This window comes from Vanessa tameamea, chromosome 28 (genome assembly GCF_037043105.1).
Source record: "Vanessa tameamea isolate UH-Manoa-2023 chromosome 28, ilVanTame1 primary haplotype, whole genome shotgun sequence".
Classification (NCBI taxonomy): domain Eukaryota; kingdom Metazoa; phylum Arthropoda; class Insecta; order Lepidoptera; family Nymphalidae; genus Vanessa; species Vanessa tameamea.
Genome location: NC_087336.1, coordinates 2,640,534 through 2,661,414, shown reverse-complemented (window position 1 = coordinate 2,661,414; position 20,881 = coordinate 2,640,534). Strand labels below are relative to the sequence as shown.

Genomic DNA, 20,881 nt, shown 5'->3' with positions numbered 1-20,881 from the left:
TTGTTTAGTCGAGATGGCCCAGTGGTTAGAACGCGTGCATCTTAACCGATGATTTCGGATACAAACCCAGGCAGGCACCACTGAATTTTCATGTGCTTAATTTGTGTTTATAATTCATCTCGTGCTCGGCGGTGAAGGAAAACATCGTGAGGAAACCTGCATGTGTCTAATTTCAACGAAATTCTGCCACATGTGTATTCCACCAACCCGCATTGGAGCAGCGTGGTGGAATATGCTCCAAACCTTCTCCTCAAAGGGAGAGGAGGCCTTAGCCCAACAGTGGGAAATTTACAGGCTGTTTATGTATGTTATGTTATAGTTGTTCAGTCTTCCTTAAGATTGACCTCCGTGACTGAAGTCAGACAGGACGACATCATCACAGCTTGACAGTTCGGATAAATCGAAGTCAATAAAGTTACTGGTACAAAACTACAAAGGTCCCTAAATTATGGAATATTGTTTCTTTAAGTAAAGGTAGACTTATAACACCAAAGTATCTGACTTCGAAAATTATATTGTTTCTATAATAAGATTCCACATTTATTTTAATCTTAGTCTATTAATAAATTAAAATATCATTTGAATAAAAAACATTGATTATTCTCGCTGGGAGAATATTAATTATAAAATACTTGGTGTATTATTGAATTGATTTTAATAAATAGTAACATAATTATATTTAATTATCATGCCTATTCTATTGTTAAAAAATATAAACCAATGAGTTTCTTGGCGGTTCCTTTTGATAATCTGTTAGGGATATAAGTATTTTGTATAAAAATGAGTAAAATTGTCTATGTCTTAATCTCAGTCTTTGATTAGGTACTTTGTTAAGGATAATTTTCCAACTCTCCGTTTATAACATTTAACATTATTGTATCAATTGCTTTTTTAAGATTTTTTTTCTTTAATTGCTACATGTTAGACTAATAATGAGTTTTATTATGAATTAATTAATTATATTAAAATTAATTAATGTTGTGTTGCAAAAGGCAACAGCTAAGTCTATCTAAGTCAAAACATAGTACTGGTTCTCAGCTGTTCCTTTGCGTCGGAAACGGAACATCAATAAGAATTGAAGATAATAACCATAACAGATAAAAAAATATGTATTAATTAATTAAATTAATTCTAGAATAATCTGCAACATTAAGAAAAAAAATCAATACATTTTAATTGCTTAAATATATACAAATATGAATTAAAAATAGTTACTGTATATATTTAAGTATTATGTATAAATCTTGACCGCGTGGAATGGTGGCAGGTATGCTAGCAGCATTTCCCCGTTGAATCGCAATTCTGATCCTCTGTGCTAAAAACGAACCAGCCCTCCTGTCACCAGTGGAGGCAATAAGGCGAGGTGTTATACTTTTGATGAAGTTTTTGCACCATTACTCCAAGGGCCAAGTACATTACATTACACATACGGTACGGTATAAAACTACATTCATCCTGATTGCTGTAATTGTAATGAATTGCAACTATACGAAGCCGGGGCGTGTCGCTAGTATTAAAAAAAATTAAAGCAAATTTTCTATTAATATAGAAAAATCATTTCAGGTCGAGTAATATTTTGAGGTTATATTTCAGTGCGGAACTCTAAAATTACATTATTTCCACGTTACACTTTTTCTTAGACAATTACAAAACGAAAGACTGAAATAATGACTCGAAACAAAAAAATTAACAACAAGCTTTAGAAAGAATTTCATAAAACTTCTAAATTCGCAAAACTTTAAAGGCTATTCCACTGATCGAGCTATACTTTTCAAAATATGTATCGCTAATATATATGTATATTATTATATATTTAGGAGATTCCTTTAACTATACAACTGGCTGGAATGAATAAAATAAAAAAAATAAAACAAAAGCGCGCGAAACCGTATCAAGCCGTCATTACTTTGGCTTTTTAGGCGCGGACAGTAAGGTCAATATTGGCGCGACTTGTAATTTGTTAAAAGTGTTATTTGTGTTTTATTTGGATTTGTAAGCTCAACTGAGTAAGTAATTTACTTCAATATGTATGATTTGATGATTTATTTATGTTAAGATACATTCGAAGTTAGAACTGTTTGGTTTGTTAGTAAATTGTTTAAACTAACTTACATTCTTGTCTTTTTTTAATCTATTTCACTTCTGTACGCTAAATATATTATACTATTATAGCTGATACAAATGGAAATTCAGAAAATAAAAGTTTATTATTTTATGATTTTGGTTTTTATCGTATCAGCTGTTATTGTTATATCCAAACCCTGTTGGGACCCCGAGTCAAATATTTATTTAGTGGAATTTTGATTTAAAAATTGTGATCTAGAATTTATCCTTGCTTTATTCTACTAAGGTTGCCCTTTTCTTAATGGAATTTTAATTTCTATCATGATTATGGACCACAAACACCCAGACCCAAGACAACATAGAAAACTAATGAACTTTTTCTACATCGACTCGGCAAACCGGTGTACACACTACTCGAACACGGAGGTCGTCGTTAAAATTAGTTTGATTAGATTATCTGATAACAGGGATTACAAATAATCTTTTTAAATATTATATTAAATTAAGATAAAGCCGAAACTGTTGATCACATTCACAGTGCAAAGATACGACGGGATTTTTTGTAATCCCGCAGGAACATAATAGGAGTGACAGTTAATTTATAGGTCACGTCATTAAGAATACTTCATTACTTGGTCGTACGCTTTGCGCAAGCTCATCTGGGTAGGTGCCACCCACTCATCAGATATTCTACCGCCAAACAGCAGTACTCCGTATTGGTGTGTTCCGGTTTGAAGGGTGAATTAGTCAGTACAACTACAGGCAGAAGGCTACATGTTAGTTCCCAAGGTGGCGCATTGGCGATGTAAGGAATGATTAATATTTCTTACAGCGCCATTGTCTCTGGGCGATGGTGGCCACTTACCAACAGGTGGCCGAATTGCTCGTCCGCCAACCTTTATTATGAAATATATATAATAAATAAAAATAAAATAGTTCACGCCAGCTAACCCGCAGATAGGTTCAAAGGTTCGGCGGTACTTCAGCTCTGAACAGCTGCTTAATCTTTACACTGCGCAAGTTGGATCCTGAATGGAGTACTGCAGTCATCTCTTGGACGGTGCAGCCAAATATCATCTGGAAGCTTTGAACTCAGTTGACCGAAGAGCCCGTAGGTTAATTAACAACAGAGAAAAGCTCTCAAATAGCAATAGGCCTTAGCCCAACAGTGGCATTTACAGGCTGTTGTTGTTGTTGTAACAGTGGCATTTAACTTCTTTAAGTATCTCCGACATTCTTAACATAAAATACCCAAACGGGCCTCTATCAAGAGAACACTTAAAACTACTCTTAGTTGATTCACAAAAAGTAATAAAATACAAGGTAAATCTTTAGAAATATCACGGAAAATTAATTTTCAATGTTCAAGATTAACCGATAACACACAAACGTACATAACTAACGATATAATTACACCAACTGACCCATAAACTTTGACCGACGATCTTACACTCGCAACGAGATTCAATTAACAATGATTCACTCACAAAGCAGTCTTCCCTAACAAAAAAACTGTTATATTTAATTTATACTAATATTATAAATGAAAAAGTAACTGTTACGCATGCGCGGCCGTCACTGAAACGATTTTGATGAAATTTGGTACCAAAAGAGTCGTAAGTAAAATGGATTTGACAAATATCTGAGCCAGTTTTAATTTAATCGTAAGAATGTAAGCCCTTGAACCTCAATGACGGATATAGCCTACCTTATTTCATAAAACCTACCACCCCAAATGCCTGTCTCGTTGGTCTAGTACTGGATTTAAACCCCAGGTCGGGTCACTAAAAAAATATTGGATTTTTCTATCGAAAAATTCTCAGTAACCTTGGGAACTGAGATATGTGCCTTGTGCCTGTAGTTTCGCCGGCTCATCTATCCTTCAAGCCGGAATATAACAAAAAATATTATGAATTATTATTATCAAGCAAGACAAAGTAACACATTTGAAATCATAATTCCTATTCTTTACATTATTATACAAAATAGGGGCGGGTCTTTAGTCAACTAAATAAAACAAATATTTACACTTAATAAAATAATAATAGAATAGTTTATTTCTTATTCTTTTTATCGTTTTTGTCCCTCTTTCTCTTATTGATTGGGTTGCGCGGATCGTAGATGTCGAACCAGTCGTCGCCTTTCGAGGAAGCGTCCTTGGCAACCACGGAACCCTTATCCTCGAAGCGGAGTGTGTGACCCAACCTGAGAAAAGAGTAATGAAAAAAAATACTTAAAAAAAAAGACACAGTGAATTAAATCAACAACGTAATTCGATGTAGAGGAATATTATTTTTTTTATAAAAAATCCCGTATTAATTAAAATAATATGTTGAAATAATATTATTGTTGAACGAAGACTGAGTGACGTGGCCGGGGAAGTGACGTCACTGGACAGACGACGCGGGCGGCGAGGCAGCCATCTTCAGTTCACATGAGAGAGTTACATGTTTTATGAGTTCCTTAATGTTTTTGTCATTTTCTAGAATATAATTATAACTTTGTATACGAATTAGTACTTGTATTTAGCTATTCAATATTTTGGTGAATGGTAAATTATAATTTTATATAAAACCATACATACTAGAAAGAGACAGACAGAGATAGAATGAGATGGAAGATGCCTGGATACCGCTTTTTCTTACGCGACGATTTTACCAGTTCACTCTACTGTAAGCCGCGTAATAGAATTTCGTTAAACATTATTGAAATTTTATTTAAACAAGACAGTGGCAATAGAGCCATATTATTATATAAATATATATTTTTTTATGGCATTGGTTGGCGGACGAGCATATGCGCCACCTGATGGTAATTGGTCACATGTCATGTTATGTCCCTTGTGCCTGTTATTACACTGGCTCACTCATCCTTCTAACCGGAACACAACAATACAGAGTACTGTTAATTGACGGTAGAATATCTGATGAGTGGGTGGTACCTACCCAGACGGGCTTGCACCAAGTTAAGTTAATAATAAAAAAAGGATATATTGTAGACGATCGTATGATTCGAAAAACAAAACGATTTATTTCTACTTTATAATAATCGGAAAATTAGAATATCACGACTTTCACAATCAACTAGACACAAAAACTAAATAATTGTTCTGATGTGTAAGCGCGTCAATTCTTCTAGAACTGTTAAATAAAGTTAATATAGTAACAGAATCGGCTAATCTAAAGGGAGACAACTACGGACATATTATAGTTCACAATGGGCAAATACAGATGCACCCTAATCTGTTACTCTCATAATCCGATGGGACCTGAGAGTTCAAGCAAGACATTACATCATTTGCATCCTCATTACGGGAATGCACACACTTCTCCGTCTGAGAGGTTTTCGACAGAACAACCCAACGACTTTTTATCGATCCGTCCTAGGGTTTCCACCCAGGACTCACTTCTGCGCCCTAATATTAACAGTTACCAATCATCAGTGTTGATGTCATCTTCATCGCTGGCCTCTTCACTGGGCTTCTCTTCATCACCTTGATTCTTCTCTTTAATCGCGTGTAATTTAGTTTTGAATTTCGCCAAGAGTTTCAGCGTGAAATCCTCTCTGAAAAAAAAAAATAATGTAACAAACATACTTATCTTCGTATTTTTCTAATATTATATAAATGTCTATAGAAGTCTGTCTGTCTCTCAACGCTTAAACCGCAGAACCGATTTGGGTGATATTTGCTATGGAGATCGTTTGAAAACCGGGAACGCCATTGGCTACATTTTTTACCCCTCGAAGGGGTAAAATGGAGGATAACGGTTAGTGTGCTATAGGTAAAGACTTATAGATTTCAGCTAGTTCGATTATAACCAATATGACTCAGTGATTAATCAAACAAGCGTCACTGAATTTACATGTGCTTAATTTGTATTTATAATCGTGATGAAACTCGAATGTGACGACTGAGAAAATCCCTGCATGTGGATCCATCATCCAACGGAAACGCGTGGTGGAATAGACTACAAACGTTTTCCAAAGAATCAATCATAGCTTAGAAATGGTACATTTACAGAACATTACAATTGTTAGTATAATAGGAATGAATATCTGAAAATTTCAAGCGCCATTTTTTTTTAAATATGTATTCTAGCGTAACGCGGCTGATGTCCTGTCTGTGTATCCTGATCCGGTAAACGCTATAGAAGTTATTGCTGTAGCACCATCCCGTGATTGGTAACAAAATGTCGACAGTTTAAAAACATTCAAGGAAACAACATGAATTTGCCAGCTTATCGTGTTCCAGTTTAAAAGTGAATGTGCCCGTATCTACCAGCATGCGGGTCATAACATCTTCGTTACCAAGGATGCACTGATTCATACAATGACAATATCTATGAGCTATGACCACTCAGGTGGCCCATATGCCAATAACTTTAAATTAATATTAAAAAAATCTATAAATATTGAATGTTTGTTAACGATTGTGTTTCGTCCATTTTGTTCATTCTTATGTAATAAAATGAAGTTATGAATAGTACTAGAGCCGAGATGGCCCAGTGGTTAGAACGCATGCATCTTAACCGATGATTTCGGGTTCAAACCCAGGCAGGCACCACTGAATTTTCATGTGCTTAATTTGTGTTTATAATTAATCTCGTGCTCGGCGGTGAAGGAAAACATCATAAGGAAACCTGCATTTCTAATTTCGACGAAATTCTGCCACATGTTTATTCCACCAACCCGCATTGGTCCAATATGCTCCAAACCTTCTCCTCAAAGGGAGAGGAGGCCTTAGCCCAGCAGTGGGAAATTTACAGGCTGCTAATGAAATAGTACTTGTGAGTGTCATGTATAGATTAGATTAATAAATACTGATATATTTATCGTGGGTAGGACACAAGGTGGTCCGACGACCTGGTGAAGGTCGGGGGAAGCCGCTGCTTGCGGGCTGCACAAGACCGGTCGTTGTGGCGATCTTTGGGGAAGGCCTATGTCCAGCAGTGGACGTCCTTCGGCTGAGAGATGATGATGATATATCATTTATGTTTGAGTTTTTCTAGATTAAGGATTAACAAAGAAATTACCTTATGTTTATATTAAAAATTTAATTGATTTTGTTCTCTACCGATCAACCATATTTGGTGGCAGGGCTTCGTGGCTACATAATGGTAAATATTTCTTACTGTTCCATTGTCTATGGACGTTGGTAAAAAAAATAAAAAAATATTTATTTAATTTATGAGTCTCCAACAATAGATGCACACTAAATATATATTCCTAAAATTAAACAATATAAGGGTTACGTGTTGTGCTTTTTCAATTATAGGAGACTACATATAAATAATATAAAAAGTTACAAAATAATGGCAAACCTGGTAGGGTTTTGTGCAAGTGAATATGTTAAAGTAAAAAAAAAAGTCAAGGTATCAAGGGACAGATGAATGAATTGTGTATTTTGTAGACCACATGAATAACCCGGGATAATTAATAATTTCTTCCCCTATCACTGTCCCAGGCAATAACATATTGAGCTTAACATATAATATGTCTTACATTATATTTATATGATGTTATAAAATTAAACATTCCTTGATTATAGACAGTTTAAAACAGAAATAAAATTAGACATAATATCATCATTGTTTATTAAACAGATAACAATTAATATTACAATTAAAAATAAATATACCACTGTTTTATGTTTTTAAATGTATATAATTCATAATTTACAATAAAATATACTCGGTTTAAGATTTAATAATATAAAACAATACATTTTTGGTAATTGTTTTGCAAATGGTAAGTCGTTTTAAAAATAATATTATAACAGACACAAGATACATAACAACTTAGTTCCTAATTTATATAAATCTATTCACTAACGATGACACGCCCCTATACATTTAAATAATTAATTTTTAATAAAACAAACTTACAATATAACCTACTTTATATTTTTTTTGCTGTCACTACTCTGAATCATGTCACGCACACTAAGACATCTTATAAGCGCTCACTTATACTAATACACGCGAATAGTCATTTAAGGTGGGGGGGAGGGTTTCGTTAGTGAATAGAACTATGAGAACATTGACGGTGTAGGGGATGGTTATCATTTATTACAGTCCCAATATCTATGGGCAGTAGTGACCATCATTGGCGAGACTATCTAGCAAATTTAAATTTTAAAAAATATCTGTCTCTATATCTTTGTTTATCAATAAAGCATATTCAAATTTAAAAATCGAATGTACCAAACCCCAGACCCACAGTCACCGACAGCTGATTCATAAAAACATAATTAAAAATAATTCTAATTATGTGAACTCGTCGAATTCATTCGAATTGTTTATTATCGCTTCGTCCCACGGTCCGTAGATATTATCTTTATATATCTGCCACTTCACAAACATCACGGGGCAGTAACCGCTCAATATCAACACAAAGAATGAAAAATAACACATTAAATTCAACGAAACCGCGTACAAGGAGACTACAGTCAGTGTTAACGTTACAAAAAATAACGCTAAGAACAATCTGGTGCGCAGAAGTGCTTGGAACAATTGCGGACTAAGTACGAAAAATATAACGGATATCGTTAAAAGAACGAACGCGTCGAACGGCGTCGATAATCGAGACACGAGACACACTGAAGCGAATATCGCTGCGTTTATCGATAAGGATTTCGATACGAACGCCGCCGGGACGTCATAATCAAAAAACATCAGATGTATCAACATCATTATAACCGCCCAAGCGTATATCGTATCTGTACTTACTGTATCTGTCAATGTGTGTAATATAGGAGACAAAATATACCCTATCACTAAGTACACAAGAACTATTTTAAAATGCCTCAAAAACGCCCCACCTTCAACACATATGTACAATATATAGCACACACACGCAATCGTTATGGATAGATAAATGACTGTATGTGTGTGAATCCATTTATTATGCATGTACACAAACAAGATGGCGTATAACACACACAAGCATAGCCTTAGTACAACCCGAAACGAGCCTAGAACAGCTTGTTTTAAAGTCACTTTTTCAACGAACAAATTCTTCCTTAGGTCTTCTAGGAATTTTCCGTCCGTGTAATTGTCTGGATAGTCATGATTCTCGTAAAGATTCTTCGACCAAACTTTCTTTCTGGGAGTTTTTCGTGTGAACTTTGTTCTGCTTCTGAAAAGGACGCCTTTCTTGAGTACCGTTTCTTGGGTTTCATTTCCTCTTTTTTTGTATTTACTAACAGCACTAGAACCGTTACTATGATAATATGTTCTACTGTTGTTAATCGGGTTTAATTGTTGAGATATTTTTGTTGATAAGTTACAATTTGCGGTTGTCTTGAGACGGCCGGCATTGAACATTGAATGAGATAGTTATTAAAATAATTCTAAATAAAATATTTAAAAAATATACAATATATTATTGCCATAGTAATATAAATATATTTTTCTAAACCAAAAACATAACTACAAATATTGTTGGAAGAGGAAATCAATAAATATAATATGCGAAGTTTACGAGCTTAGCTATTCTACTAACGCAAATATTTACATTACATACATACATACATAAACAGCCTGTAAATTTCGCACTACTGGGCTAAGACCTCCTCTCCCTTTGAGGGGAAGGTTTGGAGCATATTCCACCACGCTGCTCCGATACAAATTTGGAAACCACATGTGGCAAAATTTCGTTGAAATTAGACACATGCAGGCTTCCTGACGATGTTTTCCTCCATCGCCGAGCACGAGATGAATTATAAACATTAATTTGTGTTTGACATGATCCACATGAAAATTCAGTGGTGCTTGCCTGCTTTTGAGCCCGAAATCATCGGTTAAGATGCACGCGTTCTAACCACTGGGCCATCTCGGCTCAGATATATTTAGATTCAACCAAATTACAGAAACAGAATCGAGATCGTTTAGTAAATGATCAGAATTGCAATCAAATCAGGAAACATGTCGAAATATATGGCAACGAAAGTATTTCATTAACGAGATGTATTAATAAGGGACTAGATATCAACAAATGCAAACAAATAAAACATATTTTATGTTTTATAAAAAAAAATAAAAGGGATTCGTTTCTAGAGTATAGAAACATGTCCTTAAGAATCAAATTCACACTTAAACTACGTGATTAGGTAACTTTGATAGGTGATAGGTAACTTTTTTCGTCGTTGCGTTTCGACTTTAATTAAAAGTTTGGTGTCATTCAAATATTTTATTAATACCTAATTCTAAATTGATTATTATTAATAAATTTTTCCCATCGTCTAGATGATTACAGTGGTATAGTAATCCGACAATCGTTTTGCAGGGCAGTGTCGGACTAGATCAGGGCCAGACCGTAAGCTTAGGGGGCCCTGGGCTAGCACTACTTGGGGCCCACCTAAGACATATCTGAACGTAGACTTGAATTAAATTAATTGATTGGGTTTGATTAATTGCAGGACTCCCAGGGCTGCAAACCATACGATCTGTTTAATTTTATAAAGTTATGGATTCTTTCGGTTTATCGTCTATTTTTGACTTTGACTTGACTTAGCTGGGGCCCCCTTGGATCCACGGGGCCCTGGGCTGAAACCCAAAAAGCCATATCGTAGATCCGGCCCTGAGTAAAACAAGGTATTGAGGTACAAAAGAGTACCTTGTAATGCGAAAAATGACACATCCAATGATGAGTTCTACATGTTATACTCCAAAGTATAAAAAAATTATAGCTATCGTATCACATGTAGTCAAATTCAAACTAAGCAATCAGAATCAAAACAGAAAACGCGTCGGCACAATAGTGGTGGCGCACAGGTTGATGTAACCTGTGCAATCATGCATTATCTACATAAGTCATATGTCAAAAACATATTTCATGGTAGTAGAATTTTCTTGGTGGCAGGACTTTGTGCAAGCCCGTCTGGGTAAGTACCACCCACTCATCAGATATTCTACCGCCAAATAGCAGTGCTCTGTATTGTTGTGTTTCGGTTTGAAGGGTGAGTGAGCCAGTGTAACTACAGGCACAAGGGACGTAACATCTTAGTTCCCAAGGTCGGTGGCGCATTGGTGATGTAAGGAATGGTTAATATTTCTTACAGCGCCATTGTCTATGGGCGGTGGTGACCACTTACCATCAGATGATCCAGTTGCTCGTCCGCCTACCGATAACATAAAAAAAGTGTTGGCTTACAGGGGTGCCGGGTTAGCCAGGGACCGGATTACCAGTACTCCACTGGATATAGATATATTTAAGAAAGATAATCATTTAAATCAAAGAACATTAAGAGAATGCCACGTAGCACTTGTATGCACATTTTGTTTAAACATTGATAACAAAAATATACATTGATACGAAAGAGATTAATCTCAACTAGACGATACTTTACGCTTATAAGATAAACGTCAAAATTACTAACTTTGACGTGACGCGTGTGTTTGTGCGTGCGCGTGCGTGCGTGCGTGTGGGTGAAGAAAAGTCTTCTATTATTATAAATTAAATTTACCCACTTTTTATCCACATAAACTTTAACTGTATCAAGATTCATCCGTCGTTTCTTCGTCCAGATCTTGTAAGATATTTATATAAATAGACCTTGACGTCATGACTTGAAATTAATACACTTCGACAATATTTGACCAATCACTATGAATTGGAATATTTTCATGGAAAAATTTATATTATTAAATTCGTCATAACTCACCACTAGGTGACACTAGAGCACCTGATCTCCTATTCCGTTAAACCACACAAAGACAATTGATAGAAATACTAGTGTGGACATACAGGACATCTGTGAAGTTTTGCATTACCCAATATAAAAATCGCCCGTATTAACAAAATATATACAACGTACTGTAGAAGATTACATACACGATCGATAAGCTCGGAGTCTGTACAGGATATATAATTGTATATGACTATTACACCGGCATACCTTTATATTAAATCTTATAATATATAGAAATAGAGTTCAAAATAACTTTTAAAAATTTATTGTTGATAAAACTGTACAGTATAAAACAAAGTCGCTTGTCGCCGTCTGTACGTTTAGATCTTTTAAACTACGAAACTGATTTGAACGCGGCTTTCATCAAGAAGCAGAGCGATTCAAGAGGAAAGTTTATATGTATAATAAATACGTATTTATAGCAGAGAAAAGCCGAGAAATAAAAATTTAATCGTTTTATGTTTCATTTTAAATATACATTTTTTACATACATTAGCAGCCTGTAATTTTCCCACTGCTGGGCTAAGACCTCCTCTCCCTACGAGGTCCAATGCGGGTTGGTGGAATACACATGTGGCAGAATTTCGTTGAAATTAGACACATGCAGGTTTCCTTACGATGTTTCCCTTCACCGCCGAGCACGAGATAAATAATAAACACAAATTAAGCACATGAAAATTCAGTGGTGCCTGCCTGGATTTGAACAAGAAATCATCGGTTAAGATGCACGCGTTCTAACCACTGGGCCATCTCGGCTCTTTTTTTCAATATAACTCTTGTTTATAGTCCCTTATTGTAAAAAGCAAGTACGGTTGGCAAAAAACATTAATTATTAACACAAACTCTTGTTTTTTTCTTCTACATATAGATAGATAGATAGATAGACATGTACTCACCTAGCAGCTCCTTTCTTTGGTATCTTCTCTTTCATCTTTTTATATTTTTCCTGTTCCTCTATAAACTTTTTATACATCTCGTTTTCTTCTTCCAGCTTCTTACTGTCACTGGGCTCTTCTTTTTTATCATCTTTCGGTTCCTCTTTAGCGCCTCTCATTTCCTTTCTGAGTTTCTTTATTTCATTTCTTATACGATCTCTGGAATTAATGTTATCGATATTAACGGATCTGAAGGTACGAGTATTCTTTTTCTGGGTGGTAGGGTTTTGTGCAAGGAGATCGTCTGGGCAGGTACTACCCACTCATCAAACACTTTACCGCTAGCAATAATTAGTATTGTTGAGTTTCGGTTAGAAGAATGATCCAGTGTAACTCCAGATACAAGAGACATACAATTTTAGTTCCCATGTTTGATGGCGTATTGGTGATCAAAGTAAAAGTCAAAGATCTTTATTCAATATATAAGTGTTTACACTAGCTTATTGATAGTCAAAAATATATAATATTATAATATTATATAATATATAAATAAATATATAAATTTATAATATTAATAAAGTTAGATATTGACTGAGTCGTTGGTCTAGTGGCTAGATATGCTAAAGATCCCAAGGTGAGCCTCAGCTCAGGCCGATAAAGAAATATTGGCTTTTTCTGTCAAACGATTCTCAATAAATGCTGAAGTCTGGATGTTGAAAGTGAGTACACGCCCGTGCCTCAGAAAGTACGTAAAGCCGTTGGTCCTGCGCCTAAACTCTTTCCGGTCGTATCGGATTTACCTTCCCATCGGATTATGACATCGGACTCCCTGCCCTGCATAGTTTTTTTTTTATGATATCGGTAGGCGGACGAGCAAATGGTCCACCTGATGGTAAGTGGTCACCACCGCCCATAGACAATGACGTTGTAAGAAATATTAACCATTCCTTACATCACCAATGCGCCACCGACCTTGGGAACCAAGATGTTACGTCCCTAAGTAGTTTGTCTTCCTTAAGATTGACCGCCGTGACCGAAGTCATCATCAAGATTATATACTAAAACCTCTTCATGAAACCTCCATCCCCAACCCCCTCCACACTAGTATTATTAAAGAATCGGCGCTTCGAAGCTACATCCATATTCAATTATTTTGGACGTTACAATCGAATTTCGTTTTTTTTTTTAGATACTACATACTGAATAATGAAATTCTACAACTTAAGATCAAATTATATAACATAAACAGCCTGTAAATTTCCCACTGCTGGGCTAAGGCCTCCTCTCCCTTTTTTGAGAAGGTATGGAGCATATTCAAATTATATACTATATTATAATTATATGTTACCGCTCTTTCGCCCTCTCCATATCCTTCTCTTTCCCGAGATAATACTCTTCGTCGTCGCTCTCTTTCCTTCTCTTACTATCTTCCTCGTCTTCTGGACTCTTCCCTCTCTTTCTCCCACTGCTTCCCTCTTTTTCGTGTGCAGTTTCTTTATTCTTCAACTTTTCCCGTATATTACTAACTGCTTGTGCTGTTTCTTCTCTCTTCTGATCGTTTTCTTTGCTCGATTGTTCTTCTTTTTCATTTTGTTCTTCTAATTCTAATTCTGTAAATTTAAATAAGTGTTCTAAAATAGACTGTCTTACACTAGTCTGTCGTGGCCTATCACTTATGTCCATTTGATACTTTTTCTATTATTGTTGAAAAGTAAATTAGCAGTTTTTAAGCCTTAAAGCCTAAGCTAAGAAGAGTCCTTCTCTTCTTCTAAGAAGCTCATTTCACTACGATTTTCCATTTTTTTAGAATTGTGGAAGAGCAAATGTGCCAACTGATGATTAGTGGTTCGAGTGGTAACGTTTGACACCACCAGACATAAGCTCATTAAGAAATATTACACATTCTCTAAATCGCCAATGGGCTAAACATCTGGGACCTACATTTTATGTGCCTGGTACCTGTAGTTACACTCAAGTCAGGACGAGCACCAATATATACTTATAAAATAACAAATCCCAACTGACTGATTCATCATCGCCGATCTTAAACTATTAAAGTTAGAGCCAAGAAATTTGGTGACTAAGATCGTTTTATTGAGTAGGCACCCACTAAGGAAGGATTTTTTAAAATGATACCCAATGTTGTATACAAAGAGGTCTTATATTAACGTAATATAAGTTAATCCGTAAATATATTCCACTTCTATGCGAGCAATGCCGCGGGCAACAGCTAGTTATTATTTAAGTAAAGAAGTAATATTATGCACGATACCTTCACGCAAGGGAATAGAGAAGTGCGGTAAGGGGGGGGCGTTGACGGCATAAGAGACCGTCATACCATCGTCAGGTATACCAGAATATAAGGAGAATTAATTACCTGCAGCAGTCTTCTTGCTTAACTTAGGATCTTCTAGAAGATCGTGCGTCGATTTCGGTTTCCCTCTGAACTCTTGGGCCTCCCCTTCATCTTCCTCCGCTTCTTCTCCGAATGATAGAAGCCCGAAATTTCTATTTCGATTAAATTAAAATTATTTTAGTAAACACTTTAATTATTTTATTTTTCAAGATAGACGGACAAAGCTGAGAACGCGTCGAAAAAAACAGTTGACAACTGTCAGCCACTAAGTACACGCACACTAGTAAAGTAGAATGACGTTTCGCGAATGTCAAGCGTAGCTGTCACGCACACTAAGATAATAAAGTTGACTCGTTGTAGTTCTTTCTCCTTCATCTTTCATTCCTCCTCGTTCGACTTAATTCTATACAAATTCCTTTACTTTTCAGGCTATTCGTCTGTGGAACTCTCTTCCTGTTGAAGTAACACGTGCACAATCACTTGCTTCATTTAAAACTATCTTGAAACAATACTATCTTGTAATTTAATATTGTATTTTGTTCGAGAGAATTTTAGTTTAATTTTATATAAATTTATATCTACATATATGTATGTATTCTTGTTAGCTACCGGGTACTGTACATTATATTATTTTAAATATATTAGTATTTCACTGTAATGTATTCATATATTATGTTTATATCTGCCTTGTACCCCCCTACCTCTTTCTATATCTGTTTCTTTCCTCTACCCTAAGGTTACCTGGAAGAGAACGCTGTTTAGCGATAAGGCCGCTTTGTGCATCTTTCTTAAATGCGATTCAACTTTATGTTTACTGGTGTACAATAAAAAGTATATTGATTTCCTTTTTTAGCGCGACAGTCTATCTGGATATATTAAACAGTTCATTCGTAGACATTTAACGGTTACTTACGCTCTTCTATAAGTAGAAACGCTAACATAAAACATTTCAGTACCTTTTTCTCCTCCGTATGTCAATGGAACTATTCTACTTGGAACTAATTTACATTATTGCCAGCATAAAAAATTTAGGCGAATTTCGATCAATGGGAATACTAATATTATTCACTCAGGATAACGAGTGCGATTAAATAACCATTACATGTTTTTGAGTAAAAAACTTAATTATTTTTTTTCCTTACAAATATAAGCATGTATGTATGAATCGATTTCAGTATACAATAACATATTGCATACAAGTTGTCGCCCTCAGATTCGCTCGCGTTGTAGGGGATTGGCCTTCAAGTTCCTCTGTCTAATAAATTTATTAAAAGTAAATGTTTTGATAATAATATTATATTGTGTATTGTCATAATTTAAACTCACTTCACCCCTTGTCTCTCCTTCTTCTTCTTTTTAGATTTGTCCGCATCTTGATCCTGGGGTTTCTCTTGCACTCTCGGTTCGATATCAGTAAAAGGGTTGATTAATACTAGAGTGTTTATTATCTTGTGGGGATGTTCAGGTTTTTCATCGGGGCCTATTAGACCTTCGGACAACTTAAGAACATTGTAGATTGTATCACCTGAAAATAAAGATTAATTTAAATTTTTGTATTACTTTTTATAATATTATACAGATTATAAAAACTGTACAGATAATACTCATTGACTTTCAGTCAGGATATTTGTAAATTTAATTGTATTTTAATTGACATAAATTTGTATTCGAATGTTGAAAACAACTACTGAGTTTCTTGCCGGTTCTTCTCGGTATATTAAATTATTTATTGATTTAGATTAACCAGTATTCTAGTCTAGACAATACATAAACTAAATAATTAGTGGTTTTGTTTTACAATTTTTATATTTACATAAAATCTGCCAGTGTAAGACGATCCAATTAATAAAAATAAACAGCGATATTTTCTCTCAAAGAAATGGTAGAGTAAACACAACAAATTCTGGGCTACTATTGAGTATATTTAAATCCAAGCTCCCATGATTAGTAACCTTATTAACTAGCTGTTAGACAAAGTACGCATGGTTCGAGCAAGAGTCATATTATGGTACTTATCCCCACTTCTTAGATGACAGTCATATTTAGTTTATTTATTAAGGCGCGAAAAAATTGCTTGAGTGCCAAAATCTACTGATTTGCGGATATGAAGAGGAGAACATTCGGTACTTAGGTAACGTTAGTACCATATACATATATAAAAAAAATAAATAAAAAAAACTCTATCCTATATTGGTGCATTCGCAAAATATTATTTTTAATTTTTGTTAATGGCGTTAGTAAGAAAGTCCAGAACATTCCATCTATTTCATACATTCATTTATACTATACCAATTAATACTAATTAATTTCACAAAAAGTACGATCAAAACGAATTAAATAAATATGACCTAAAATCAAAATATAATGTAAAGTAAAGTTTAAAGGCTAAACATGAAAACTAAGATGTTATGTCCATTGTGCCATTAGTAGGCTCACACAATAATACTAAGTATTTCTGTTCAGGGGTAGAATATGTAATGAATGATCAAGTACCGAAATGGGGTTGCACAAAGCCAAATCACTAAGTGAAATAAAATGAAAAATAGTCTTGATACTTACCAGTAACTTTTCCAAATATTGTATGTTTGTTTTGTAGTTCCGGAGTAGATGCTAGAGTGAAGAAGAATTGTGAACCGTTATCATCTTTCCCTGCATTTGCCATCGCCACCAACCCTCGACGGTTGAAGCGGAGACGAGAATGGAACTCATCCTGACATTCAAAAATATTAGGTTGGTAGAAATAATTTTATATATAAAAGCAAGGAGCTAATGCCTGTTGACTTCCATGCAGGATATATTATATACATTTTTTGTATTTAACTAACATAACTTTGTATTTTAAATGTTGGTAATGAGTAACTACTGATTTTATTACCAGTTCTTCTCGGTAGAATCTACATTCGGAAACGGTGGTAGCTTCAGTTGATATAGTTTCCAAAAGTGCTTGTAAAAGCCTACTTGAATAAAGTATATTTTGATTTTGTAGGGTTTATATTAGTTTTAATCACATTCTCTAATTCAACTTGCGTTTATGGTTATTGAAAAAGATTATGTTTCACTAACTTGAGCCCTAACAACATTTAGCATTCTTAACTTTGACATGCACAATTAATTTATGGTTTTAAAAAAATTATTTTGACTATTAAAAAAAGATGCTACACAATACCACTATAACAATTCAACCCTCAAATTAGTAACCACTAATATTGAATAGCGAAAAAAAAAATACAGACAAATTGATAACCTTTGAAGTCGGTTAATAAAGTAAATTTTTATGTAATAATATTAAGCTGTAAATAGACTTAATAACAATTACAGTAGTGATTGTTCTTATGTATTATTTTAATAGCAATTATTTTTGTCTAATTATTTATTATTGTGTTCGTTTAGGTTATGGGTTTATAAAGAGTCAACTAATATTATATCTAAAATTAAATTTACCTTATTGGCTCAAATAAAAGCCAGCAAAAACGAATGGAATGCAAACTCATTGTCACAAAGTATAAAAATCAGCACATAGGATCATTTATTTTAGTTTAATAATGTTGCATTATTTAAAATGTGTTTTGTAAATTTGAATTTTAAAAAATTATGACTGCCTTCCTTATCTCTTTGGGCTTTTGATGTAGAATATTATTAATATTGTTTTACACAAGCAATACATTTTTCTAGTGGTTTTTATACAACAATGTATTCATAAATAAAAGTGCAGTTTAATGTCCAAGTCTATTGTCATACACATCTCTAGTACAGATTAAACACTAAGTTGAATCAGGCTTATATTAGATTTAAATTAGGTTTTATCATCTTTAAAGCAAAAACATTAAAACTCATTTTCCAAAAGCAACATTTTGACACTTAAGCTCTTCCTTTTCATTCACAATATATAGTTTATGTATTGCTATGTAGCTAGAAAATAAATAAATAAAAGAACTACTGTGATTGGATTAACCTAACCCAATAGTTGTCCGAGTATAATATGCACTACATCCTACTACATCCCTAGTAAGTGGAAAAGCTTTTAGTGAGACACATTCTTTAAATATTTTTAACATATATCATGTAATATACAATAAATAATGAAATGTATACTTACTTTAAACGGTTCACCATACACTGATTCTCCTCCTGTACCATTACCATTTGGATCACCGCCTTGCACAATAAAACCTGGCACTACTCTGTGAAATATCGTACCTGAAATCATTAAATCAAAAATTAATGTTTTTCACTTTAATGTATTTAAAATATGACAAGCATGTCAACAATATATATGTCTAGTACTATTATCGGCACAGAATAATAATATGTATTCAATTTTTAAGATCATTTTTATTTAGTATTGACATAAACAAGGTATTAAACTCAGTGTGTATATTCCTTATTCTGTTTTTATTATTTTTACATTACATTACATTACATTACATTACATTAACAGCCTGTAAATTTCCCACTGCTGGGTTAAGGCTTCCTCTCCCTTTGAGGAGAAGGTTTGGAGCATGTTCCACCATGCTGCTCCAATGCGGATTGGTGGAATACACATGTGGCAGAATTTCATTGAAATTAGACACATATGCAGGTTTCCTCACAATGTTTTCCTTCACTGCTGAGCACGAGATGAATTATAAACACAAATTAATCACATGAAAATTCAGTGGTGCTTGCCTGGGTTTGAACCCGCAATCATCGGTTAAGATGCACGCGTTGTAACCACTAGGCCATTTCGGCTCTATTATTTTAATAGTTAAAAAAAACTTTCAAACCACTTTCATTATTAATTTTTTTAATATTTACCATTGTAATAACCCTCTAAACAAAGTTGTATAAAATTCCGTGACGCTTTCGGCGTTTCCTTCGTCCATAATTCAACATCTATATCACCAACTGTGGTTTTTAAAAGCACCTGAAATCATGAAACGATAAATAAACTGTATACTAGTTATGTAATGCATACATTTTTTTTAACATGTTAAAAGGAAAAGGAAATAATCTTCAGCCGAAACCGGATAAATTCATATTTAGTTGTATACAAAACAGGACATTAATTTAGAGTATGTTCTAGGTAAATTACCTTGCCAAGCGCAGGTGGTTCTTGAATATAAATATTACTCATTTTAATGTATACTTTAAGTCTTTAAAAATAATAATATCATATCACAGTCATTTAATGTTAGTAGCAACTGAGTTCGAAGAGTTTACTTGATAAGCAAAATAATGTTTATGTCAAAAATTCAATAACCCGAAGTGACAGACACAATGAGAATTTTATGTTGTCAGTGTCAAATATTATGTCAAAGCGTAATCGGTTCCTCGCAACATCTATAACAATGTAAAAAAACTTATTTAATATTTTTAAATAAATTTAAATTATCTTCATATTAATATATATATAATAAGATATATAGATATTAAGATATATATATTTAAAAGTCAACAAAATTATTATTTCGGTAAGAACATTGCTAATGTTGAATTTTGTGTCGCTTATTAAAAATAGTATTTTAATTGTAATATGTTTTAATAGTACACAATATATGATTTAGCTTTATAGTTATTATTTTAATATATGTATATAGTGTTATTTTAATAGTATATCTTTCCTGGCTTTACATTTTTAGTATTGTAACAAAGTAATGTTGTTAATTCATTTGATCACAATTTCCAAACGATTAATATAACATTGTATTTATTAACAATAATACTAGCCCAAATTGTGTACAAGTTGTAAATACAAAGTTGACCCAATATATTTATACCAGACCATAACTTTTAAATAATAAAATAAAATATCTGTCTTCTACTTTTTAGACTTTATTAAATATATTATTAAGTATGTTTTTACCTGAATAATATAATTATAAATTACCAACGACCTTTAGCCGACGTTAATCAAAA

At 33.8% G+C, this 20,881-nt stretch overlaps 1 protein-coding gene across 2 annotated transcripts; it reads right to left on the bottom strand.

Moving 5' to 3' along the window:
* Positions 1-4,087: 4,087 nt before the first annotated feature.
* LOC113391814 (spliceosome-associated protein CWC27 homolog) lies at positions 4,088-20,198 on the bottom strand. 2 transcript variants are annotated; one of them, XM_026627900.2, is made up of 10 exons: positions 20,058-20,198; positions 19,781-19,889; positions 19,083-19,183; positions 17,546-17,696; positions 16,313-16,511; positions 15,008-15,138; positions 13,979-14,240; positions 12,652-12,849; positions 5,497-5,628; positions 4,088-4,269 (listed from the first exon to the last, which is right to left on the bottom strand). In XM_026627900.2, the coding sequence occupies exons 1-10, from the start codon at positions 20,097-20,099 to the stop codon at positions 4,119-4,121; spliced, it is 1,476 nt and encodes a 491-aa protein (XP_026483685.2). In that variant the 5' UTR covers positions 20,100-20,198; the 3' UTR covers positions 4,088-4,118. The 2 variants fall into 2 exon arrangements, with proteins under 2 accessions (XP_026483685.2, XP_026483684.2); XM_026627899.2 differs by lacking the exons at positions 4,088-4,269; positions 5,497-5,628 and adding an exon at positions 8,267-9,201.
* Positions 20,199-20,881: the final 683 nt, after the last annotated feature.